The 26,559-nt window shown below is 41.7% G+C and overlaps 1 protein-coding gene across 1 annotated transcript in view; it reads left to right on the forward strand.

Moving 5' to 3' along the window:
- Positions 1 to 26,264, forward strand: part of rbfa (ribosome binding factor A) — a 29,268-nt gene extending 3,004 nt beyond the window's left edge. The window contains exons 2-7 of the mRNA XM_068001674.1: positions 9,316 to 9,358; positions 12,746 to 12,919; positions 18,751 to 18,863; positions 20,729 to 20,813; positions 21,095 to 21,180; positions 24,714 to 26,264. Of these exons, the coding sequence (XP_067857775.1) occupies positions 9,316 to 9,358; positions 12,746 to 12,919; positions 18,751 to 18,863; positions 20,729 to 20,813; positions 21,095 to 21,180; positions 24,714 to 25,152 (940 nt within the window). The 3' untranslated portion in view covers positions 25,153 to 26,264. The remainder of the gene's footprint in view (positions 1 to 9,315; positions 9,359 to 12,745; positions 12,920 to 18,750; positions 18,864 to 20,728; positions 20,814 to 21,094; positions 21,181 to 24,713) is intronic.
- Positions 26,265 to 26,559: the final 295 nt, after the last annotated feature.

Genomic DNA, 26,559 nt, shown 5'->3' on the forward strand with positions numbered 1-26,559 from the left:
CATTTATTGTCTTTTATATCTGTAATCCTTACAGTTGACCATCAATAAAGAGTTTAAATCTCTGTACTCCTTGTGGTAGCGAGTTCCACTCTAACCACTCTCCGGGTAAAGAAGTTTCTCCTGAATTCCCTATTGGATTTATTAGTGATTGTCTTATATTTATGGCCCCTAGTTCTGGTCTCCCCTGCAAGTGGAAACATTTTCTCTACATCTACCCCTTCAAACACTTTCAAAATCTTAAAGACCTCTATCAGGTCACCCCTGAGTTTTTTCGAGAGAAAAGAGCCCCAGCCTGCTGAATTTTTCCTGATAGGCATAACCTCACAAGATGTGACTGCATCGCACTCTGTTAAAATAGCCCTTTTATAGATTGTAGCACCCATTAACTGATATGGTTGAATTTAAATTGTAACTGGAGTTATGATGAGAACAGATCTGGGAATTGAGTCAAAAAGTTGAATAGTTAGCTTTGTTGTAATTACATAAAGCAGATGTACAGTGCTGATGGTGTAATAGCCACCAATTTTAGGCAGTCTTGTTGATTTTTAAAAAAAGCTGTGAAATGATGTGTTCAGCATGATTATTCTATAATGCAACCTAGACCATCAAAAAGTCTAACCACTGTAAACTAGTACCATGACTATATCAGGTGAAGTAATGATGGTGAATCAATGATCTTTCTGTTCAAAATATACATAGAATTTATCCCATGCTGTATTATACGGCTTTAAAAGAAAAGCCAGTATAATATAGACCTGATAACTTCCATTAGATCACCACTGCAAACCTTCCATGGCAGAATGGGGGCAGAAGCCACACATTCTGTGACCTGTTTAAAACCTCTTCTGGTTTGTCGGTGATATCTTCCTTCAGGCAGGGTAATATTCACATGCATACTCGCAGTCCTATCATTTTTACTGGAAGAAGAAAGCACTAACCATGCCTACCAAATAAAATGTCAGTCGAAAGACAATTGGAAAAACACAGATGGTTTACCTCTGCAAAGCAGGCATTAGGTTGTGTTGAATAAATCTTACTAAACAAGACCTGATAGAAAGATTTAAGATAGAAAGGGGGAGATAATTGATAAACTAGTCAAACTTAGAGAGGATAAAGCCCCGGTCTGGATGGACTGCATATTAAAAGAGGTTAGGGAAGAGATAGCAGAGGCACTATTACATGTATATAAAAATTCTTTAGAAAAGGGAATAGTGGCAGAGAACTGGTGGACAGCTAATGTGATTCCTATATTTAAAAAGTGAGATGGAATCAGTCGAGGGAACTATAGAACAATTAGCTTAACGTCGGTGGTAGGAAAGATAATGGAATCCTTACTCAAAGATGTAATAGAAAAACATAAAGAATAGTCAGCACGGATTTCAGAAGAGACTATCATGCTTGACCAACCTTTATTGAATTCTTTGAAGTAACAGAAAGGGTAGACAAGGGTAATGCAGTAGATGTAATACATTTGGAATTTCAAAAGACCTTTGATAAGGTACCGCATAGTAGACTCACGACTAAGGACAGAGCATATGGAGTCAGGAGACAAGTAGCAGAATGGATAGTAAGCTGGCTACAAAACAGAGCGTAGGGGCTAAAGATAGTTACTCAGACTGGCAAAAGGTGGGAAGTGGTGTTCTACAAGGATCACTGCTGGGACCACCGTTGTTCATCATTTACATAAAGAATTTGGACTCTGGAATCAGAAGAACAATTTCAGAATTTGCGGACGACACCACATTGGGGAGTATAGTTAACAGAGGAGAACTGTGACAAAATATAGGAAGACATTAATAAACTTGCCGAATGGCATGTAATTGGCAAATGAATTTCAATATGGATAAATGTGAGGTATTACATTTTGGTAGGAAGAATAAGGGGGCCATAAATATGGACACCAGAAGATTGAGAAAACTTTAAAAACCAGCAAAGGATGATTAAAAGAATAAAAAAGAGGGAGAAAATAAATTGAGCAAACTAGCAAGAAATATAAAAACTGACAGTAAAAGCTTTCTACAAGTATATAAAAAGGAAGAGGGTAGCTAAAGTAAACATTGGTCCCTTAGAGGATGAGACTGAGGAAATAATGGAAAACAAAGAAATGGCAGAGAAATTGAACAGATATTTTGTATCTGTCTTCACTGTAGAAGATACTAATTACATACCAATAATAGTTGAAAATCAAGGGGCAAAGGGGAGGGAGGAACTAAAAACTAAGTAAACTAATGGGTCTAAAGGCTGACGAGTCCCCAGGGTCTTAAAGGAAGTGGCTACAGAGATAGTGGATGCATTGGTTGTAATCTTCCAGAATTCACTAGATTCTGGAACGGTCCCAGCGGATTGGAAAACCGCAAACGTAACACCCCTATTCAAGAAGGGAGTGAGACAGAAAGCAGGTGATTATAGACCAGTTAGCCTAACATCTGTCATTTGGGAAAATGCTAGAATCCATTATTAAGGAAGTAGTAGTAGGACATTTGGGGACTCATAATACAATCAAGGAAAGTCAACATGATTTTATGAAGGGGAAATAGTGTCTGACAAATTTATTAGAGTTCTTTGAGGAAGTAATGGGTAGGGTGGATAAAGGGGAACCAGTAGATGCAGTATATTTGGATTTCCAAAAGGCATTCGATAAGGTGCCACATAAAAGATTACTGCACAAGATAAAGCTCATGGTGTTGGGGGTAATATACTGGCATGGATAGAGGATTGGCTAACTAACAGAAAACAAAGAGTCAGGATAAAAGGGTCATTTTCAAAATGGCAATCTGTAACTAGTGGGGTGCCTCAGGGCTCAGTGCTGGGGCCTCAACTATTTACAATATATATCAATGACTTGGATGAAGGAACAGAGTATCAAGGAGCCAAGTTTGCTGATGATACAAAGATAGGTGGAAAAGCAAGTTGCGATGAGGACACAAAGTGTCTGCAAAGGGATATTGACAGGTTAAGCGACTGGGCAAAAAATTGGCAGATGGAATATAATGTGGATGACTTCACATTTTCCCACTTTTTGGGAGGAAAAATAAAAAAGCAAAATATTATTTGAATGGAGAAATACTACAAAATGCTGCGGTACAGAGGGATCTGGGTGTCCTTGTACATGAAACACAAAAAGTTAACATACAGGTGCAGCAGGAAGGCAAACGGAACATTGTCCTTTATTTCTAGGGGGATGGAGTATAAAAGCAGGGAAGTCATGCTACAACTGTGCAGGGTGCTGGTGAGACCACACCTGGAGTACTGCGTACAGTTCTGGTGCCCTTATTTAAGGAAGGACATACTTACATTGGAGGCAGTTCAAAGAAGGTTCACTAGGTAGATTCCAGGTATTGAAGGGTTGTCTTATGAGGAAAGATTGAACAGGTTGGGTCTATACTCATTGGAGTTTAGAAGAATGAGAGGAGATCTTATTGAAACATACAAGATTCTGAGGGGACTTGATAGGGTAGATGCTGAGAGGATATTACCCCTCATGGGGGAATCTAAAACTAGGGGGCATAGTCTCAGAATAAGGGGTTGCCCGTTTAAGATGGAAATAAGGAGGAATTTCTTCTCCCAGAGGGTTGTGAATCTTTGGAATTCTTTACCCCAAAAAGCTGTGGAGGCTGAGTCATTGAATACATTCAAGGCTGAGTGAGACAAATTTTTGATCAGCAAGGGAGTCAAAGGATATGGGGAAATGGCGGGAAAGTGGAGTTGAGGTAAAAGTCAGATCAGCCATGATCTCATTGAATGGCGGAGCAGGCTCGAGGGGCTGAATGGCCTACTCCTGCTCCTATCTCTTATGGTCTTATGGCCACATACTACTTGGATAATAAGTCTTCCATCACCATCCCTGGGTATGTCCTGTCCCACCGGCAGGACAGACCCACCAGAGGTGGCGGTACAGTGATATACAGTCAGGAGGGAGTGGCCCTGGGAGTCCTCAACATTGACTCTGGACCCCATGAAATCTCATGGCATCAGGTCAAACATGGGCAAGGAAACCTCCTGCTGATTACCACCTACCGTCCTCCCTCAGCTGATGAATCAGTCCTCCTCCATGTTGAGCACCACTTGGAGGAAGCACTGAGGGTAGCAAGGGCACAGAATGTACTCTGGGTGGGGGACTTCAATGTCCATCACCAAGAGTGGCTCGGTAGCACCACTACTGACCGAGCTGGCCGAGTCCTGAAGGACATAGCTGCTAGACTGGGCCTGCGGCAGGTGGTGAGCGAACCAACACGAGGGAAAAACTTACTTGACCTTGTCCTCCCCAATCTCCCTGTCGCAAATGCATCTGTCCATGACAGTATTGGTAGGAGTGACCACCGCACAGTCCTCGTGGAGATGAAGTCCCGTCTTCGCACTGAGGACACCATCCAACGTGTTGTGTGGCACTACCACCGTGCTAAATGGGATAGATTCAGAACGGATCTAGCAGCTCAAAATTGGGCATCCATGAGGCACTGTGGGCCATCAGCAGCAGCAGAATTGTATTCCAGCACAATCTGTAACCTCATGGCCCGGCATATTCCTCACTCTACCATCACCAACAAGCCAGGGGATCAACCCTGGTTCAATGAGGAGTGTAGAAGAGCATGCCAGGAGCAGCACCAGGCGTACCTAAAAATGAGGTACCAACCTGGTGAAGCTACAACTCAGGACAACATGCGTGCTAAACAGCGGAAGCAACATGCTATAGACAGAGCTAAGCGATTCCACAACCAACGGATCAGATCAAAGCTCTGCAGTCCTGCCACATCCAGTCGTGAATGGTGGTGGACAATTAAACAACTAACGGGAGGAGGAGGCTCTGCAAACATCCCCATTCTCAATGATGGCGGAGTCCAGCACGTGAGTGCAAAAGACAAGGCTGAAGCGTTTGCAACCATCTTCAGCCAGAAGTGCCGAGTGGATGATCCATCTCAGCCTCCTCCCGATATCCCCACCATCACGGAAGCCAGTCTTCGGCCAATTCGATTCACTCCACGTGATATCAAGAAACGGCTGAGTGCACTGGATACAGCAAAGGCTATGGGCCCCGACAACATCCCAGCTGTAGTGCTGAAGACTTGTGCTCCAGAACTAGCTGCGCCTCTAGCCAAGCTGTTCCAGTACAGCTACAACACTGGCATCTACCCGACAATGTGGAAAATTGCCCAGGTATGTCCTGTCCACAAAAAGCAGGACAAATCCAATCCGGCCAATTACCGCCCCATCAGTCTACTCTCAATCATCAGCAAAGTGATGGAAGGTGTCATCAACAGTGCTATCAAGCGGCACTTACTCACCAATAACCTGCTCACCGATGCTCAGTTTGGGTTCCGCCAGGACCACTCGGCTCCAGACCTCATTACAGCCTTGGTCCAAACATGGACAAAAGAGCTGAATTCCAGAGGTGAGGTGAGAGTGACTGCCCTTGACATCAAGGCAGCATTTGACCGAGTGTGGCACCAAGGAGCCCTAGTAAAATTGAAGTCCATGGGAATCAGGGGGAAAACTCTCCAGTGGCTGGAGTCATACCTAGCACAAAGGAAGATGGTAGTGGTTGTTGGAGGCCAATCATCTCAGCCCCAGGGCATTGCTGCAGGAGTTCCTCAGGGCAGTGTACTAGGCCCAACCATCTTCAGCTGCTTCATCAATGACCTTCCCTCCATCATAAGGTCAGAAATGGGGATGTTCGCTGATGACTGCACAGTGTTCAGTTCCATTCGCAACCCCTCAGATAATGAAGCAGTCCGAGCCCGCATGCAGCAAGACCTGGACAACATCCAGGCTTGGGCTCATAAGTGGCAAGTAACATTCGCGCCAGATAAGTGCCAGGCAATAACCATCTCCAACAAGAGAACGTCTAACCACCTCCCCTTGACATTCAACGGCATTACCATCGCCGAATCCCCCACCATCAACATCCTGGGGGTCACCATTGACCAGAAACTTAACTGGACCAGCCATATAAATACTGTGGCTACGAGAGCAGGTCAGAGGCTGGGTGTTCTGCGGCGAGTGACTCACCTCCTGACTCCCCAAAGTCTTTCCACCATCTACAAGGCACAAGTCAGGAGTGTGATGGAATACTCTCCACTTGCCTGGATGAGTGCAGCTCCAACAACACTCAAGAAGCTCGACACCATCCAAGATAAAGCAGCCCGCTTGATTGGCACCCCATCCACCACCCTAAACATTCACTCCCTTCACCACCGGCGCACTGTGGCTGCAGTGTGCACCATCCACAGGATGCACTGCAGCAACTCGCCAAGGCTTCTTCGACAGCACCTCCCAAACCCACGACCTCTACCACCTAGAAGGACAAGGGCAGCAGGCGCATGGGAACAACACCACCTGCACGTTCCCCTCCAAGTCACACACCATCCCGACTTGGAAATATATCGCCGTTCCTTCATTGTCGCTGGGTCAAAATCCTGGAACTCCCTTCCTAACAGCACTGTGGGAGAACCGTCACCACACGGACTGCAGCGGTTCAAGAGGGCGGCTCATCACCACCTTCTCAATGGCAATTAGGGATGGGCAATAAATGCCGGCCTTGCCAGCGACGTCCACATCCCGTGAACGAATAAAAAAAAAAGTAGTTCGTCAAAACAGCTGGTTATTTGGTTGCATTGACAGTCTTAGACTCCTCACAAAGATAAGCAACTGGCCAGTGTTCATGTTCGTGCTTTTATTCATAGCAAGGCTATATCTTCCAAATCCTTGGGCCTTTTCAACTACTTGTTCTTGGACAGTTGTTCACCCATCACTGTTTGTGTTGTATGATAAACTGATGGTGAAGGCTCTCTGCTTCTCTGGCCAGGCCAATTTCTGCCATGGCCTTCATACATTGCTTCAGAAATGCACCTTTTTTATAGAAGGGCTTTGAGGCCTTTGCAATCATGTCTGCCACACCAACACGAGCTGGGTCATTGTCCTCAGCACCGCTGTTTGTATGTTGGAAAACATGGTGCTGCAGTGAGAGTTTATTCTCCAACTTAGTGACCTCACTCTCCAAGTAGTCCTCAGCTTCCAATAAATTTTCCCTCCAGTTTGATCTCTTGGTGCCTTTTGTACTCAATGCTGCACATAGTTCCTGACACAATACTAAGGCCTTGTTTACACGTTCCACGAAAAGGTACATACTTGAAAAAGATAACCGTTTAAATCTATTTTCTGTTTCTTGGAACTCAAGCTTGCTATTCCCATCAGACAAGACGACTAAGAAGAGTAGGATGCTCTGTAGCATTTGTAACATAGAAGCACACTTCTCTTCAGCAATGCTGAGACATTTAACATTGTTGAGTGAATTCTAGTGACTTGGAAATTCCACTTTCCACTTTGGGAAAACAATCATTGCATGGAACAATTCTTAACACAGCATTGTCAGCACTTACAGTTCACACGTGAGCCCCAAGACACTTGCTTAAATTTTTCACATCTTGCATAAATCAAGTGTAAAGCTACCTTTTTAAATTTTCCATGGGAAACATAAGCCTTCAAACTTCTCAAACTCAGCAGTTGCAAATGTGAGCAACATATTGTATTATGTAATTTCCCCCCCCATCATCAACACGCTCAAATTCAGCGATACAAAAATTGGCTGGCTGACAGCTCCCCACTTGCTTATTTGCTGGCTGATGCTCTCTGCTCCGTTTTCTCTGCTTTATGGATGTTTGTTCTGATTTTGGCTTTAGCTGATGATGGCAATAAATCTCTTCAGCTTTGCCATTGTGTTTTTTTTCACATCTGAATCCCTCCATTAGTTCATTGCTTTGTGTTCACTCCCAGGTATCGATTTTTTTTTATGTGTTTGGCACTCTGCTGTAACAATGTGATGGGAAGAAATACAAACATTAGGCATAATAAATAACTTATCTGAAAGTTGTATTTCCAAAAACTTTCATCAAGTCCATTTTTTTTTAAATCTAAAAAGGCTTGAATTTGGAAACTTACAATTAGGGTCACCTTATTTTGTGTTATTAGTTGTAGAATCTCGAATACTGTAATACTTTTGTGATTGGACCACCTGCAATTGGAGGCTGAGCAGTCCCGAGGCTGCTTTAGACTAGAGAGTTTTGGTCTGTAGCTGGCATAAAGGGAACCAATGAAAGGAATAGAATACAACACCTGATCCACTTTGCAAAGCTAAAAGTGCGATGAGCAGCTTAACAATGGAAAGTGGGTCTTGGGACTGGGTAGGTGGTGAGCCTGGATGAGGAGTGAGTATTGGGACTGTTGCAATAACGTTTTGAATTTCTCTTTTTCATTATAAAAAGTTCCCACCTCACCTTTTTGTTTTACTTGAATCTCTATTGCATCTCCCACCTTGTTAGTCAATCTCCTCCCCAGCTCCACCCCGCCATGAAACACTTCTGATGAATGAGATAGAAGAAAGGTTGGTCAGGGATTCATTTATCAACTTTTATAAAAACAAATTAGGTTTTAATCAAAAGTATATCTTTTCAGTCAATATTTGATGCAATGCAGCGGGTAACATTGTTTTGTTTCAGTCACTGTGCATCACAAACTGTAATGCTATTTGTTGAAGCAAATTATTTTGAGTTTTTTGTGTTTTGAAATACTTTTTTCTTTTGCATGGTCTACTGAACGTACACAGGGCTACCACTACCTTAATTTGATTTCTCTTTCCCCCCCACCCCATTGAATGATTTTTTGAAAAATGTTAGAAGTGTGAATTAAGCTGTCAAGTTAGCAATAAGGTTTTAATTTCAGTTAGCATTATTACAGTGGTCTGATATTGTACAACATATTGTGGTTTATTAGGAAATAATGATGGAATATATCTTGCGGTTCTTCAGGAAATAATCCAAATGCAACTGTACAAAGCTAGCCATTTAATTGCTTATTTAGATATATTACAGGAAGGGTTCTGCAGTATTTATAAATACAGCAGTTATAAGAGTGCTTTTAATGCTAATTTAATTTGGTGTCATGTTAATATTAATGGAATAAAAACAAACCTGATATTTTGGATAACTGCACTGTTACTAGAAATTATTAGTGATTTTTAAAATGAATCCTAAACCTTTACAACCCAACCTTCATTGACATTATAGAACTTGGTTTGAGCTCGCCACCACCATGTACACTCCTGTCCGCACTTTCAAAATATTGCATGGGGGGGAGCTGTGCATGTGCAGAGCTTGCATGGTGGCAGTATTGCGATTCACAGCGGCAATGGTGGTGGTGGGGGGGGGGGGTTTGCTGGCTGCTAACTGTCTTGGGTAGCTACCAGTCTCAAAGGTGTAACCACAGCCGAAACTATACCTAATGTTATATGCTCAGCCTGTTGTTTTCTGTGCTCCAATACAGGAAGAAGTTTTGGTATGAAAGCCCTACGCTAGGATCACAGCTGGTAAGAATAGGTTCTGTAAATGTGATTTACAACTGTAAGTACTGACCTATTCTTTTTCTGACCAAAATAAAGCAGTCCTGGTCTTTGCGAGTCATGCAAGAAACCTGTTAGTTGTATTAGAGGGAGTTCGTGTGGTTTCTCTAGTAGTGAAGAGCCTCACTAGTACTGATTGAGCCATAAATTACCTATTTTGTCTCTGATCATGGCCAGGAATGAAAACCATCAATCATGAAGTTCAACAAATTACAATTCAAAAATGAGCAATCACTAACAGGTTTGCCTTTTAATCATGGCTATCAAATCACTCAATTTTTTTTCAGTCAACTACACTTATAGAAAATTTATAATTTATGACCTGGAAATTATATCTTTACAAAAGATAGTTTAACCTACTCATGAAATTGCTCACATATTGTTGGAAAACTATGTTTTGCAACCTGAGACCTAACCTCTATTGAGGCTTGGGGATCAGGTTTGGTTCTGAGACCACTGTCTCTGTTTCCAGTGCAGCAATTCCTCAGAAGGTCTGCTTTTTTTCTCTCCAAAAGGCTTATTCTTTTCTCCCTACTACCAGTGTTGCTGGTCTGATCACCCTAAATGAAAATGTGCACAGGTTGGGGATTTAAACCAAATCATTAGCAATTCAATTTTTTTCTTGAAGATTGGTCTAATCCCCAACCTATATGTGACAGATGTTCATCAATGTGAATAAGTTTGATCCAGTTGGATAGGTTTATTGAAGTGGATTGGGATGGACTACGAGGCATGCAAATCAAAATCTCTAGGCAAAGAATCAGCTTAGATTTTAGAAATTATTTCTCTTCAGAGAAAGTTGTCTCCCTCTGGAACAGATTACAAAGCATGCGCTGAGTGTGGGTTTCGTACAGACCTTCAAAAGGGATGTGGACATCTTTTATGAAAGATGGATGAGAAACTAAAGTTATGAGATGAGACTTGAGGTACTGGGACTATTTTCAATGGACCAGACAAGACCAAGGGGAGATTTAATGTAAGTGTTTCCTCTCAAGTCTTTTAACCTGTTGTCTCCTCCCAAATCCATGCCCATCTTTCCTGCAACTCCATGTTTGAATCCCTCCGATTTAAGATTCCGCCATTGTACTGAAATGTCCCTTATCAAAGTCATGGCACCTTATGTGACTGTGAGAGGTAAACTATCCTTCTCGACCTGTCTGCAACCTTTGACACGGTTGACCACACCATCCTCCTCCAACGCCTCTCCTCCGTCGTCCTGCTGGGTGGGACTGTGCTCGCCTGGTTCCATTCTTATCTATTCAGTCGAAGCCAGAGAATCACCTGCAATGGCTTCTCTTCCCGTTCCCGCACAGTTACCTCTGGAGTCCCCCGTGGATCTGTCCTGGGCCCCCTCCTATTTCTCATCTACATGCTGCCCCTCGGCGACATCATCCGAAAATACAATGCCAAGTTACACATGTACACTGACGACACCCAGCTCTACCTCACCACCACCTCTCTCGACCGCTCCACTGTCTAATTCATCACACTGCATGTCCAATATCCAATACTGGATGAGCAAAAAGTTCCTCCAACTAAATATTGGGATGACCGAAACCATTGTCTTAGGCCCCCACCACAAACTCTGTTACCTAGCCACCAACTCCATTCCTCTCCCTGGCCACTGTCTGAGGCTGAACCAGACTGTTCGCAACCTTGGCGTCCTATTTGACCTTGAGATGAGCTTCTGACCCCATATCCACTCCATCACCAAGACCACCTACTTGCACCTCCTTATCATCGCCGGTCTGCAGCCCTGCCTCAGTTCATCTGCTGCTGATACCCTCATCCATGCCTTTGTTACCTCGAGACTCGACCATTCCAATGCTCTCCTGGCCGTCCTGCCATCTTCCACCGTCGATAAGCTTGAGCTCATTCAAAATTCTGCTGCCCGTATCCTAACTCGCACCAAATCCCGTTCACCCCTTGTCCTCATGCTCACTGACCTACGATGGTTCCTGGTCCAGTAATGCCTCGATTTAAAAAATCTCATCCATGTTTTCAAATCCCTTCATGGCCTCACCCCTCCCTATCTCTGTAACCTCCTCCAGCCCTACAATCCTCCAATTCTGGCCTCTTGTGCATCCTCGATTTTAATCACTCCACCATTGGCGGCTGGGCCTTCAGCTTAGGCCTTCAGCTCTGGAATTCCTTCCCTGAACCCCTCCTCCTTTTATGACTCTCCTTAAAACGTACTTCTTTGACCAAGCTTTTGGTCACCTGTCTTAATATCTCCTTACGTGGCTCAGTGTCAAATTTTGTCTGATTACACTCCTGTGAAACGTTGTGGGACGTTTTACTATGTTAAAGGCACTATCTGAATGCAAGTTGTTTTAAATTATGATGGATTTTGATATTGTCAGTAGGGTCAGACCATTTCTTCTGATTTGGGAGTCGAGTGCAGAGGGGTTGTCATTTTAAACTCTTCAATGAGAAAGTAGGATAAATAAGTTGTAAAAGCATTGGAATACTTTGCTACAGGAAGTAGCTGAGGCAGAGAACATTACATCTTTTAAAGGAAAATGCAGGACGCTTAAAATGGGGACAGCAGCCAGGGCAAGAAGAGGTCCAGTAAGGTTAGTTTTTTTTTTAAGTCGGGCTTCCTCGTGGGCTAGGAGGTGGCACTTCTGGGTCCCACAAGGAAATTTTGGGCCTCCCCTGCCACCATATTGCTCTGTATCTTGCACTTCAAAAAAAATACATTAAATACTGTGCAGTAATTGAAATAGTGTATACCAGATCAAAAAAGTTACAACTAGTACATGTCCGTCATATTTTGTTAGAGAAAAAAAGAGGCCAGTCACTTGATGCTTCTAACTTGCAACCTCTTAAACGCTGACCTAGGCCTGTGTTTACTTAACAATTTGAATTTTGTACCTTTTTTTTAAAAGGAACACACCACTACCTAAGCAGCAGAATCATTGTGCGTTACACAGTATAACACTTGTGCATTAATAGAACAGCAGTGAGATGAATGAGCAGTTAATCTGTATTTTGGTGGGTGGCATTTGTTGAGTGAGCAATGTTGGCCTGGATATGGGGAGAATAGTACTGTGGGATTTTCCTTAACATACAGATGGGACTCTTCATCTGAAGAGCAACAATGTACCACTGGAGTGTCAGCCTTGATCATGTGCTGAAGTCCTGTAGTGGGGCTTGAGTCCACAACCTTCTGATTCAGAGGTGAGAGAACTACTGACTGGTGCAAGCTGAAACATTAGAGTTTAGATGAAATCAAACTCACTAGATTTGGCCCAATTTGGATCTGCTTGAATATTATCTGTTTTAAAAAGTAGGATCCTATTTACCATGGAGATCTATAATTGCTTAATTCAGTTTACTGTTTTTGTATAGCTTTACAAGCCCTCCAGTTTGGAGAATGTATTGAAACCTCAACACAAGGTGCAGAAGGAGGACACTATCCGAATGAGGGCACTCAATAATGTTCTTTATAAAGCAATCACTGAGCTTTTAAACAGTAATGAAGTCAGCCCAGAAGTGTATGACCTCAAAGTGGAGTTATCCAAAGTAGGTACAACTTTATTTTCTTCAGAATTTATTATTCTATCCAAAGGTATAGTGCAGGGGAGGAAAAAATTCAAGTTATTTTAATATCAAAAATTTGTAATTTACTGAGAACTCAGTGAAAACTCATTAGTGTGCAATATCCTCATACATGATCGTATTGAACTGTTTTTTTAGAAGCAACATTTTACATAACATAGTACGTAGTAATGTTTTAGGACAGGAAGACCGTTGGTCCATACAGTTATCCTCTGAACCTCCTATCTGGTTTCTTATCTGATCGTAGAAATAATAGCTCTGTTTCATAATAGAAATTCATCCAGTTTGCTTTTTTAAACCTACCTACAAATGCACACTGTATAAGGAGCAAATTGAATGAATTGCAGGCGTAAATTCAACTTAGAGGGTATGACATGATAGCCATTACTGAGACATGGCTGCGAGATGGTCAGGACTGGGAATGGAATATATCCGGTTATAAGGTCTATAGGAAGGATAAGGAAACTGGTAGAGGAGGAGGACTGACCTTATTGATTAAGGATGAAATTACTTCAATGATAAGAAAGGATATAACGAGAGGTAAGCAGACAGTGGAGACTTTATGGGTAGAAATAAGATATAGAAAAGGATTTCAGACTGTAGGCCCCCTGGTTGCATCTGTAAAGTGGCAGAATGTATAAATGCAGAGATTAGACAAGCACGTAGCAACGGCAGAATGGTTTTAATGGGGGATTTTAACTTTCATATAGATTGAGTTAAGCAGACGAGCACATGTCAGAAATGTAGCGAATTTCTTGTACTCAGGACAGCTTTCTGCAACAATATGTCCTAGAACCAAGAAGGGGGCGGGCCATATTAGATTCAATAAGGAGTAATGATTCAGATTTAGTTAACAGCCTAATGGTGCGTGAACATTTATCTAATAGCGATGATAATATGATCAAGTTCAACGTTGTATTTGAAAGGGAGAAACCCGTAACAGCTACTAAGATCCTAAATTTAGGTAAGGCCGACTTCAACGGGATGAGAAAGAGACTGTCCACAGTAAACTGGGCAAATCTGTTAATGTAAAACGACAGAAGATCAGTGGGAGGTGTTCAAAAAAGAATTTAACGTGATCTAGAACCGGTTTATACCCCTAAGGGGCAAGGGCTCTACTTGCCAAAAAAAACAGCCATGGACAACAAAAGAGCTAGGGGGCAACATAAAACTAAAAGAAAAAGCTTACAAAAATGCAAAAATAGCACAGATCCTGGCGACTGGGAGAAGTACAAAGAACAGCAAAGGGTGACAAAACAGATAGTAAGAGCTACAAAAAGGGAGAATGAAAAGAAACTTGCAAGGGATATCAAAATCAACACATTTTTACAATTTATATTAGGAGAAAGAGGGTGGTCGAGCAATGTGGGCCTCTTTAAAACTGATGTGATATTGTAAATGAAAATAAGGAAATGGCAGACATGTAAAATAATTACTTTGTCAGTATTTACAGTAGAGGAAGTACCGGACCCCAAGGAAACTAATTTTGAATCCGGGACGGAGACTCACCATTAACGTAAGCAAATTAACAATAATAAAGAAAATAATGGCACTAAACAGTGACAAATCCCCAAGACCTGATGGTTTCCATCCCAGGGTTTTAAAGGAAGTAAGTGAGAACATTGCAGCAGCCCTAACTATAATCTTCCAACGTTCTCCCAATTCAGGAACTGTTCCTTTAGTTTAGAAAATGGCACGTCACTCTGCTATTTAAGAAAGATGGGAGTGGGAAACCAGGGAATTATAGACCAGTTAGCCTAACATCTGTTGGGAAACTACTAGAGTCTATAACTAAGGATAGAGTGACTGTCCAACTTGAAAATTTTCAGCAATTGAGAGAGCTAGCATGGATTTGTAAAGGGTAGGTCATGCCTGACGAACCTGATTGAATTTTTTTTGAAGAGGTGACTAAAGTAGTGGACAGGGAAATGTCTATGGATGTTGTTTATAAGGACTTCCAGAAGGCATTCGATAAAGTCCCTCATAAGAGACTGTTCGCTAAAGTTGAAGCTCATGGAATTGAGGGCAAATTATTGACCTGGTTAGGAAATTGGCTGAGTGGCAGGAGACAGAGAGCAGGGATAATGGGCAAGTACTCAAATTGACAGGATGTGACTAGTGGCGTCCCACAGGAATCTGTGTTGGGGCCTCAACTATTCACTGTATTTAGTAACCACTTAGATGAAGGGTTAGAGAGCCACATATCCAAGTTTGCTGCTGTCACAAAGATAGGCAGCATTGTGAGCAGTGTAGATGAAAGCATAAAATTACAGAGATATATTAATAGATTAAGTGACTGGACAAAACTGTGGCAAATGGATTTCAATGTAGGCAAGTGTGAGGTCATCCATTTTGGACCTAAAAAGGATAGATCAGAGTACTTTATAAATGGTGAAAAGCTGGAAACAGTGGAGGTCCAAAGAGACTTAGGGGTCCATGTACATAGATCATTAAAATATCATGGACAGGTATAGAAAATAATCAAAAAGGCTAATGGAATGCTGGCCTTCATATCTAGAGGACTAGAATACAAGGGGGCAGAAGTTATGCTACAGCTATACAAAGCCCTGGTTAGATCACACCTGGAGTACTGTGTTCAGTTCTGGGCACCGCGCCCTAGGAAGGATATATTGGCCTTGGAGAAAGTGCAGCATAGATTTACTAGAATGATCGCTGGACTCCATGGGTTAAATTACAAGGAGAGACAAACTAGGGTTGTATTCCCTGGAATTTAGAAGATTAAGGGGTGATTTGATCGAAGCTTTCAAGATATTAAAGAGAACTGATAGGGTAGATAGAGATAAACTATTTCCGCTGGTTGGAAAGGCTAGAAATAGGTCATAGCCTAAAAATTAGAGCCAGGATTTTCAGGAGTGAAGTTAGGAAACACTCCTACACGCAAAAGGTGGTAGAAGTTTGGAACTCTTCTGCAAATGGCAGTTGATGCTAGCTCAATTATTAATTTTAAATCTGAGATTGATAGATTTTTGTTAGCCCCATATCCCTTAATACCTTTGGTTACGGTGGGTATTTGGAGTTAGGTCACAGATCAGCCATGATTTCATTGAATGGCAGAACAGGCTCGAGGAGCTAAATGACCCACTCCTGTTCCTATGTTCCTACCTTGGTTTTCTGTTCCATTGCTCTTAACCCCCTCACCCTGTGGCAATCCCTTCCACAGTACCAACACCCTCTTCCTATATTAAGAAAAAACTACATTTGTTTGTCCTTTCACACCCTTCATTTTAAATGCCTACAATAGAACTTTCCTCACTCCATATTTTGCATACCTGTGAAAATCTTAGACCTGTATCACATACCACCTCATCCTCTCCAGAGAGTGAAGTCCATGGTCGACAATTTTTCCTCAACTCAGCCCTTTGGAATAAGCCTTGCAATTCTCGTCTGGACTCCCTCCGATAATTCTACATCTTTCCTGTACTACAGAGACCAAAACTGAACATGGTAATCCATCTGGAGACTCACCAAGGCCAAATACAACTTAGCCATCACCTCCTTTGACTTGCTATACATCCCAACATTTTACTTGTTTTCTTGACTATTGAACACTGAACCAAGGTTTTGAATGTTCTATCCAGCAGAAGTATGTACTCTATTCACTTCTTCCACCTAATTTCGTGTTGGTTACTTATGTTGGATTCCATCTACCACCCTCTGTCCATTGCACTAACCTAGCACAGATCCCTTTGGATTATCACACGTCCCGTGGACGTGCATTTGTGGAACAGCTAAATGCTTTCCTGAAATCCAGGTAGATAACCTGCACTATCTCACTGTTAACTACTCTGATGTGTAACCTCTTAAAATAAATCTGATAAATTGATCAGACACAACCTGCCATTCTGACTCCATGCTGCTCTCTTTAATCACACTCTGTCCCTCCAGATGATCCCTTATGCTATCTTTGATCAAAGTCTGGAACATTTTCTCCACAATCAAGGTAAAGCTCAAGTCTTTAATTTGAGTGTTTGCCCATTGCCCCTTTTTTTTAAAAGCTGGGGGTGTCACATTTGCTACTTTTCAATCCATTAGGATGTTACCTGGTTGCAATGAGCTTTGAAGTATATAGGTGAGGGGATTTGTAATCCTCTGCCAACTCCACTAGCACCCTTGGGCGGAAACTTCCAGAGCCTGAAGCCTAAGGAGTTCTAGTCTGGTGTCTCCTCCCTGTACTTTTGGTATCTCTCCCCTCCGTGGCTTACAAACAAAATAATGACTTGGTAATTCTGCCACTCCCCTGTCTTCAGATACTACCTTCTACACAAAGAAAACTTGATGCATTGTGGATTGTACATGATGAAGTGGGTCTCTTTTTAGTGCTGTGTGCAAATTCTACAGAATGATTCAGATATCTGCCTCAGTGCTTCCTCAGCCTGTAAGTGAATTTCAGTAGTGTCAGGCTCCAATCACCTTTTAGAGATCCCCAGTGAGTTTTAACATTCCTGTGTAACATCCCATTATGGATGCATACTTTTATGACCAATGATTATTTGTATATATGTTGCAGGTTTGTTTGTAGATTTGGTGTTAGAATTCCCAAAGCTTGAGCTTTTGTCATCATGGTTTCTATCATTATTCTAATTGTATAATTGTCTTAAAGCTCCTAAATGTGACTTCTTCTCATATTATTTATGTGTAAACAGGTGTCTTTGTGTCACTGGTCCTTCCTGTTGTGCAATTGTATTATATTCATTCACACTATTGACTAACTAGAAATAATTGTAAACAATTTTACAACACCAAGTTATAGTCCAACGATTTTATTTGAAATCTACAAGCTTTCGGAGGCTTCCTCCTTCCTCAGGTAAATTTACCTTAGAGATTTTGTTCCTTCTCTTACACTTTTATTGTAAGATAATAGGGAAAGATTTGCTGTGTGCTATTTGTAGCAAAATCAGTCATATTCCTTATAAAAAGGGGTTCACAATCTCACTGCAATAGTGCACAGGAGAAATGTTCTTGTGATTTCCAAATTGTAACTGCTAGCTGTCTTACGAGGCTATTTTTTTTTGCTCTTACCTGAGGAAGGAGGAAGCCTCCGAAAGCTTGTAGATTTCAAATAAAATCGTTGGACTATAACTTGGTGTTGTAAAATTGTTTACAATTGTCAACCCCAGTCCATCACCGGCATCTCCACATCATAACTAGAAATAAGTTGATTTAACAGGTGATTAGAATGTAAGGTAATTAATCCAAATGGAAAAATTCTACAGTAGGAGCAAAAAAAATAGCCTAGTAAGACAGCTAGCAGTTACAATTTGGAAATCACAAGAACATTTCTCCTGTGCACTATTGCAGTGAGATTGTAAACCCCTTTTTATAAGGAATATGATTGATTTTGCTACAAATAGCACACAGCAAATCTTTCACTATTATCTTACAATAAAAGTGTAAGAGAAGGAACAAAATCTCTAAGGTAAATTTTATTCTGAAAATGCTATGGAAAATCTTGAACATTTAAAAAAAAAAAATAAATCAAGGGATTAAATATTTAATCTAGAGAATAGAAGTATCTTTGTACTCAAATATACTTCTACTCTCTAGATGAAATATTTCCTCCCTTGGTTTCTTTGAGAGAATTAGATGTTCTTTCATTTGGAGTCTTGAAAATTATGTGTAATGGTATAAATAATACTGGATGATAACCCAGTTGCAGTGATAGTTCAGGGTGTTTAAAAACCTGCTGACTCCTGGCAATCTACTAATCAAGATTAAATCCATTGCTGTACAGAGTTCGGTAATGCATTGATATTGGGATGTGCTGTTATCTTTAGGTTCTGCTGACTGTGGATTTTTCGGCATGTCGAGCTTACTGGATGGCAAGTGGTTTATTGGAAAAAGATGATCACATTCAGCAAGTCTTACAAAAATATTCCCCTCGTGTAAGGTAAGTTTTTTTTTTTATTCGTTCATGGGAGGTGGGTGTCGCTGGCAAGGTCAGCATTTATTGCCCATCCCTAATTGCCCTTGAGAAGGTGGTGACGAGCCGCCTTCTTGAACCGCTGCAGTCCATGTGGTGAAGGTTCTCCCACAGTGCTGTTAGGAAGGGAGTTCCAGGATTTCGACCCAGCGACGATGAAGGAACGGTGATATATTTCCAAGTCGGGATTGTGTGTGACTTGCAGGTTCCCACGTACCTGCTGCTCTTGTCCTTCCAGGTGGTAGAGGTCGCGGGTTTGGGAGGTGCTGTCGAAGAAGCCTTGGCGAGTTGCTGCAGTGCATCCTGTAGATGGTACACGCTGCAGCCACTGCGCCGGTGGTGAAGGGAGTGAATGTTTAGGGTGGTGATGGGGTGCCAATCAAGCGGGCTGCTTTGTCCAGGATGGTGTTGAGCTTCTTGAGTATTGTTAGAGCTGCACTCATCCAGACAAGTGGAGAGTATTCCATCACACTCCTGACTTGTGCCTTGTAGATGGTGGAAAGGCTTTGGGGAGTCAGGAGGTGAGTCACTCGCTGCAGAATACCCAGCCTCTGACCTGCTCTTGTAGCCACAGTATTTATGTGGCTGTTCCAGTTAAGTTTCTGGTCAGTGGTGACCCCCAGGATGTTGATGGTGGGGGATTCGGCGATGGTAATGCCGTTGAATGTCATGGGGAGGTGGTTAGATTCTCTCTTGTTAGAGATGGTCCTTGTCTGGCGCGAATGTTACCTGACACTTATCAGCCCAAGCCTGGATGTTGTCCAGGTCTTGCTGCATGCCGGCATGGACTGCTTCATTATTTGAGGAGTTGTGAATGGAACTGAACACTGTGCAATCATCAGCGAACATCCCCATTTCTGACCTTATGATGGAGGGAAGGTCATTGATGGTTGGGCCTAGGACACTGCCCTGAGGAACTCCTGCAGCAATGCCCTGGGGCTGAGATGATTGGCCTCCAACAACCACTACCATCTTCCTTTGTGCTAGGTATGACTCCAGCCACTGGAGAGTTTTCCCCGATTCCCATTGACTTCAATTTTACTAGGGCTCCTTGGTGCCACACTCTGTCAAATGCTGCCTTGATGTCAAGGGCAGTCACTCTCACCTCACCTCTGGAATTCAGCTCTTTTGTCCATGTTTGGACCAAGGTTGTAATGAGGTCTGGAGCCGAGTAGTCCTGGTGGAATCCAAACTGAGCATCGATGAGCAGGTTATTGGTGAGTAAGTGCCGCTTGATAGCACTGTCGACGACTCCTTCCATCACTGCTGATGATTGAGATTAGACTGATGGGGCGGTAATTGGCCAGATTGGATTTGTCCTGCTTTTTGTGGACAGGGCATACCTGGACAATTTTCCACATTGTTGGGTAGATGCCAGTGTTGTAGCTGCACTGGAACAGCTTGGCTAGAGGTGCAGCTAGTTCTGGAGCCCAAGACTTCAGCACTACAGCTGGGATGTTGTCGGGGCTCATAGCCTTTGCTGTATCCAGTGCACTCAGCCGTTTCTTGATATCACGTGGAGTGAATCGAATTGGCTGAAGACTGGCTTCCGTGATGGTGGGGATATCGGGAGGAGGCCGAGATGGATCATCCACTCGGCACTTCTGGCTGAAGTGCTAGTCCCCAGTGTCATTACCACTTTTCTATTAAATTGAGCCCGATCATTACTCTGACGGTTAGATGTTAACCAAACTGCAGTTAGTCTATCGATTAGTTTTCAATGCAACATTCATAAAGGGGATAATGAGAATGCGATGCAAGCATTTATTGATTTAGAGATGGACAAATTCTAATCAAACCAAAATCTGTCAATTTTTTTGTTTAATTTCTAGACACCTTCTCATTACCCATCAAGTCATGGGCGGTGTTCCTCCAGTGGTCTTTGTTCGAGACCGACGGCAAGCAGCGATAGCTGAGGTGGGTAATAGTCATGCTTCTGTGATGTGAAGTGCAAAAGAAAATCCTGACTGCCAGTAAATGAGCCTTCAAATATCGCCTATACCCTTTATAGTCTGTCCTGAAGAGAATGGTGTGCCTACAACTGGAGAAGGACATGATTAATTTGTCGTTGACAATTTGACATGATCAGAAAAAAAGAAAAAGATAAAAGTTAATTCCTGCATGTCATTGCTTTCTAACATACTGGCTTTTAAAGCACACCGTATTTTTTTTAAAAAAAATTCTCCTTGCTACTACAGGTACAACGGTTGTTAGAAATTGCCGATTATGGCAACAAAGAGGAGACTGTGGATGTCGCAGAAGTTTGGAACTCGAAGCATTTTGGGTAACTACCATTTATAACATTATCAACAAAGGTGTTTCAGTCCTGCAAATTTGCTCTATGATCTTTTTAACAAAAATAAAGGGCCAGGATATTGGTAGCTAATGTCATGTATTTCTATCATACATGTCATGTAAACTCCTCATACTCACTGGATTTTTGACAGGTACAGGAGTTACATTGCAGTGAATACCCACATGTGACAAATTATTTTGTCTAGGCACGATCTTTGCAAGAATTATTTACCAAGTCAACTTAACCAGTGTTGCACTGTACATGATTCTACATTAACTAATTGCACTGCAGTTCCAGGACCACAATAATTTAAGAATTACTTGCCCACACACTTTGCTGGCAAGCGAGAACCAACAGAGGCTGACACTCCAGCCCACTGACTGGTATTATAACAAAAGTAGTGACTGAACACAGCACTCCAAATTGCTGGAGTAGCAGCTTTTCAACTAGACCTGGATTAGAATTCAGCTCATAAACTCGAGATAGGAGGAGGATGAGGATCTTGCCTCCCTAACAAATGTTTAATTCCTTTGATTTCTGAAGGAAACTTTGAACACCAGACCAAAGCAAATTTTTTGTTGCTTTAGTTCAAAAATAATGTAAATTAAATGGATTTGATTATTTTTGACTAAATATTTCCTATTGCAAGACAAAAATGGTTTGTAAAATTTCTACTTATAATTCCCCTTGAGGAGCTGAATGGCCTGCTCATGTTCTTATGTCAAAATCCTGGAACACTCTAGCTGACAACATTGTGGAAGTACCTTCACCACACTGACTGCAACAGTTCAAGAAGACGACTCATCACCACCTTCTCAAGGGCAACTAGTGAGGGGCAATAAATGCCAGCCTTGCCCACATTCCATGAATGAATATAAAAGAAAAATTTTCATATGCTTACTGTTGTTAGCAACCATGAATGAACATATCATGTGGGCTTAGTATGAATAAATTCCCTCTGCACGTTGGGAAATGGTGTGCAGGATGTCCCCGTCTATATTTCAGTATTTAAATGAAGTTCCTGCCTTTTTCAAATGGGTGTGCCCTGCCCTTATTTTATGTGCCAAAAGTAGGCGCATGACATAAAATGGGCAGAGATCCGGCATTACAGATCACTGCCCGTTTTCTGATCAGCATCAGTTGATTTATGCTGGTTGGAAATTCCAGGGTCACCTTTTTTGTCATCTGATTTTATCTTGTACTGTTATTAATGCTAGTCCTGCATAGTTGGGATAGTTTCTACAGCATCAGATTGGCATTTTAAACAACCGTGGATGTACAAACTTGGATTGATGCCCCCATGTCACGAATAAAAATAAATCCACCATCAAGTCTGCTCTGATCAGCCCAGAAAATGGATGTTTTAGGGGAGCTTTCTGGATAATTTTTCTCTTTCCCCAAGAATGCTGCTGCACAGCCACAGAGCTCTCCATCTAGCAGCATGGCGGAGAGCTGGTCAAGTCGGGGCAAGTTCAGATGTAAGAAAAGCACTATACAAGTTTTCTACATTATTGTAAACCTCGTTAATGTAAAATATGTGTTAGTTTAGCTGTGAACAAAGGGGCTTGCTGTATGTCCAAAACAAGCTTTTTACGACCTTGTGAAAGAAAAGGCCTCTGAGTAATGAGCACTTGATGCCATCCGCACGGCTTTGTGTATCAGTTAGAGAAGGGGAGTTATGTCTCGCTTGAAGGTAAGAGTTAGTGGCAACTCGGCAGCAACTAATCATGAGGAAGGTGGTACAGCCAGATGTGGATATAAGGGAGGAGGACTGTTAACGATCCCAGCTGCAGAGAGAATATAGAGCTAATTGTCTCTAATGTACATAAAGTTGGGTGCTTTTCAGTACTGATTAGAACATTCTCGGAGCGGGGCTGAACCGCTCAACTAATCAAGACCTTCGACAGTGCATTTCGAAGTCTTGGACGGTGATCAACTTTCAGGTTGTATTCGTCTTACTAGCATATTTAATTGTACTCTTGTATTTTAACATCTTTGTTATTTATTATAAACTTCTTAATAAAGCCATTATACTTTGGAACAAACTACCTTGCAACCTTTTTAATTAAGGACTTGAACAGTAAAAGTATATTACTTGCAAATGTGAACAGAGGATGTGGTTTGAACTTTTCACTCAAATTATCTATATAATTGAGTTACCTAAAAAGTATACCTGTTTTCTTCTTCCTCATTTTCAACTACTCATCTTTCTGGTATAGATTAATGTTATGGACTTCAAAACTACCTTTTAGGGAGATATGTGTAGGGACAAACCGAGAATTTCAGAAAGATCCCCACGCAAAACATAACTTACTCGTGGCACCATGTCTCTGTTATTAAAATATGACTAATGTTGGAGAATTGCCCAATTGTGGAATTTCAGTGCATATACACTTAAGCAGTTTGACCAGGTAACAATGAAATAAACAAACCCCAGAGGCCATAAATATTACATCCACAAACAGACCATGCACTTTTACATTGGTAGAACTGTTGTCTGCAACAAACCAGCAAAGTCAATAATGACACTGCTATGAGCAGAACCCATCAAAATGGGTGTTCCGTGACCCCCGATAGCAATATAAACTTGTGCATGCAACTTTTGTTGGCTGGTGACAGTGGGCATGGATAAAGATTGTCCCTTCCTCTCCAGTCTTATACATGCTTGCAAAGCAGTTATTTGATTCCTGGCTTTAATGGACCTTCTCTAGCAAATGATGAAGGTACCAGCAGCAACTAAAGAGTTACAAAAAGCAACTTACAAACTGCTCATGTGCAAGCTTGTGGTTGTCCTGAATGTCGTTTTTACAACTGAGTGGCCTGCTGGTGCTATTTCAAAGGGCATTGAAGAGTCAACCATATAACGTGAACTAGAGTCACATGTAGGCCAGACCAGTTAGGTTATTAATAAACCAATGGGTTTTTACGCCAATCCAGCAGGTTTCGTGGTCGTTTTCTCTGGTGCTAGCCTGCAAATGACCAAATTTATTGAATTCTGTTCCATAACTTGCCATGGTTGGCTTGAATTTGCAATTTATGGGTTGCTGGTCCAGTCACATAACCGTCTGAAGAAGGTTGCAGCCTGGAGCATCCCATTCCTGATTGCAGGAGAGTGACCCACTTAAAGTTGGGGGGGGGGGGGGTGGAGTATTGATTCATTCAAATGCAAATTGGATATTTCTTTCAGAAAATAACATATTGGGGTACAGTACATGAGTAATTTGAGACATGATGACGAAAGTGTAGCATGCTTGGGAGGAACACCTTTGGACCTATGGTTCCCAAAGCTCTGCACCACTGAGGTTTTCCTTGTGATATGTCTATGTCTGTTGTAGACTAATTGATATGATTAGTCAACAACTCCATTATTATTGTCATGAAATTACCAGGATGGTAGAAGGTGAACTAGATGGACCTTGGTCTTTTTTCATCTAGCAGTTTCTATGTACAGAAACACTTAATTATATTAAAAGTGTATTTTCTCCAGGCCATCATGCAAAAATGTCTTCCTTTTACTGTAGACAAATTCCTCCAGACTCTGCTTTGAAGCCTACTTCTCGAGAATCTACCCCAGTCTCATCTGACCTGCCTCCATCATCTCCTGAAGTGGATCTTTTTGGTATTGACCATGACTTACTGAACAGACAAATACTGGAGTACAAAAAGAAAAGTAATGAACAGTTATTGGAAACAAATAATGTTACATTCTCTGAACAGCACCAGGAGCAACTAACTCAGCTTAAAAAACTAAAGAGAATAAAGAAGAAAAAATCCAAGTACAGGCTTGATGATATCACTCCCGAGATGTACTTGTTAGAAAAGTACAGCATGGACTCTCTAACGCCTGACACGTCATCAGACAGAGAAGAGGAACTGAAGGAGCTAGACGAGGAAGTGAAAGAGCTCGAGGAGGAGGTAGATGATCCGAAAAATCCACTGAGAACTCTAAAAGACGTGTAGTAATTAAAATGTGTGTGTGTTTGTGCCACATCTCTAAATCAGGTGCAATTTGTAATTACATTTGTGTTCTTTAGTGCCGAGCTTTACTTTTTAAAAAATTTGGACTATAACTCTTCATGATCCCTTTTTATGAAGATGTGAGTACTGTGACTCTTCACATGGCAATCATTCTCCGGTTTGGACTACTAGTGTTTATTAGTCACCTTAAAAAAAAAAACTTTGATCACTTCACCTGAGGAGTTTTGACAATTAGTGGTGTGCATTGATGTTCCATCTTCTTTTGCTGCAGAAGGTACAATGAAAGGTCAGTCGTGCAGCTTAATATAGGAATATAGAAGACCAAATAAGAGAGTTGCAGTCCATCTGGCTGGTCCCAAAGTTCAAAAAGTACCATACTACATTTAAGGCTGGCTAATGCTCCTCTTTCACCAAAAGAAGTAGTTCCTGAATGCAGCTGTCAGGAGGGAGGCCTTGAGGCCTGTTGAGCACAATAACCAAGTATTGGTTGTCTCTTGATTTCCCCCCCCCCCACTTTGAAATTCTTTTCCTTGGGTGTGCTTTCATTTACTGCCATCTATTGGAAAATATGGGCACGACGAGAGCCATTTTTATTGCAGATGTACTTGTTTAAAAAGATTACAATAATCCTTCAAATTTGGATTCCATTATAGGATTAATTCTCATATTTCCACACTAGTTATAGCACCAAATCATCTACTTAAATTTCATGACTTCCATTTTTCTTACCAAGAGGAGCAGGGAGTTCTCCCATTGTCCTGGCCAACATTCGTCCCTCAACCAAAACTACTAGAACAGATTAAGAGTAGTTTGTGGGACCTTTTTAATGTGTGCCAATTGGCTAATGCATTTGCCTACACAATAGTGACTACACCTCAAAAGTAATCCATTGGCAGTGAAGGACTTTAGGACATCTGAGGGTGTGAAAGTTTGTTTGTTCTTCTGCAGACTTCAGGATAGAAAACTAGTCAAACTAAATAATAAATGATGCTGAGAAAAAATGTCAAATTACTTTCGGATTTTGCCAAGAGTATCAGAACTTCTAAATGTATATTAATAAATGACCCAACATAATGGGATGCACCATCAACTACCATACTTGTTACTAATACTTTCTTTCTGTCATGTTGATTCTACCTTACCTTCAAGAACAACTTGAGGCATTTTGATCCTTAGTTCAGAAACCAAGACAGCATTTCCAGTGTTGTGTAGGGTGGTGAATTCTAGTCCTGAATAGATGCTAGAAGTTCACTGATTCAGTTGCACTTTTCTGAAATCTCCAGTTTCTGAAATGTGACCAGACAAGATGCAGTTACTCCCCCAGAAATCCCTGGAGTGCTGCTTTATTATTTTTGTGCTCTACCACCTTCCTGTTTCTGCTTCCAACCT

This window comes from Heptranchias perlo, chromosome 2 (assembly GCF_035084215.1).
Source record: "Heptranchias perlo isolate sHepPer1 chromosome 2, sHepPer1.hap1, whole genome shotgun sequence".
NCBI classification, from domain to species: domain Eukaryota; kingdom Metazoa; phylum Chordata; class Chondrichthyes; order Hexanchiformes; family Hexanchidae; genus Heptranchias; species Heptranchias perlo.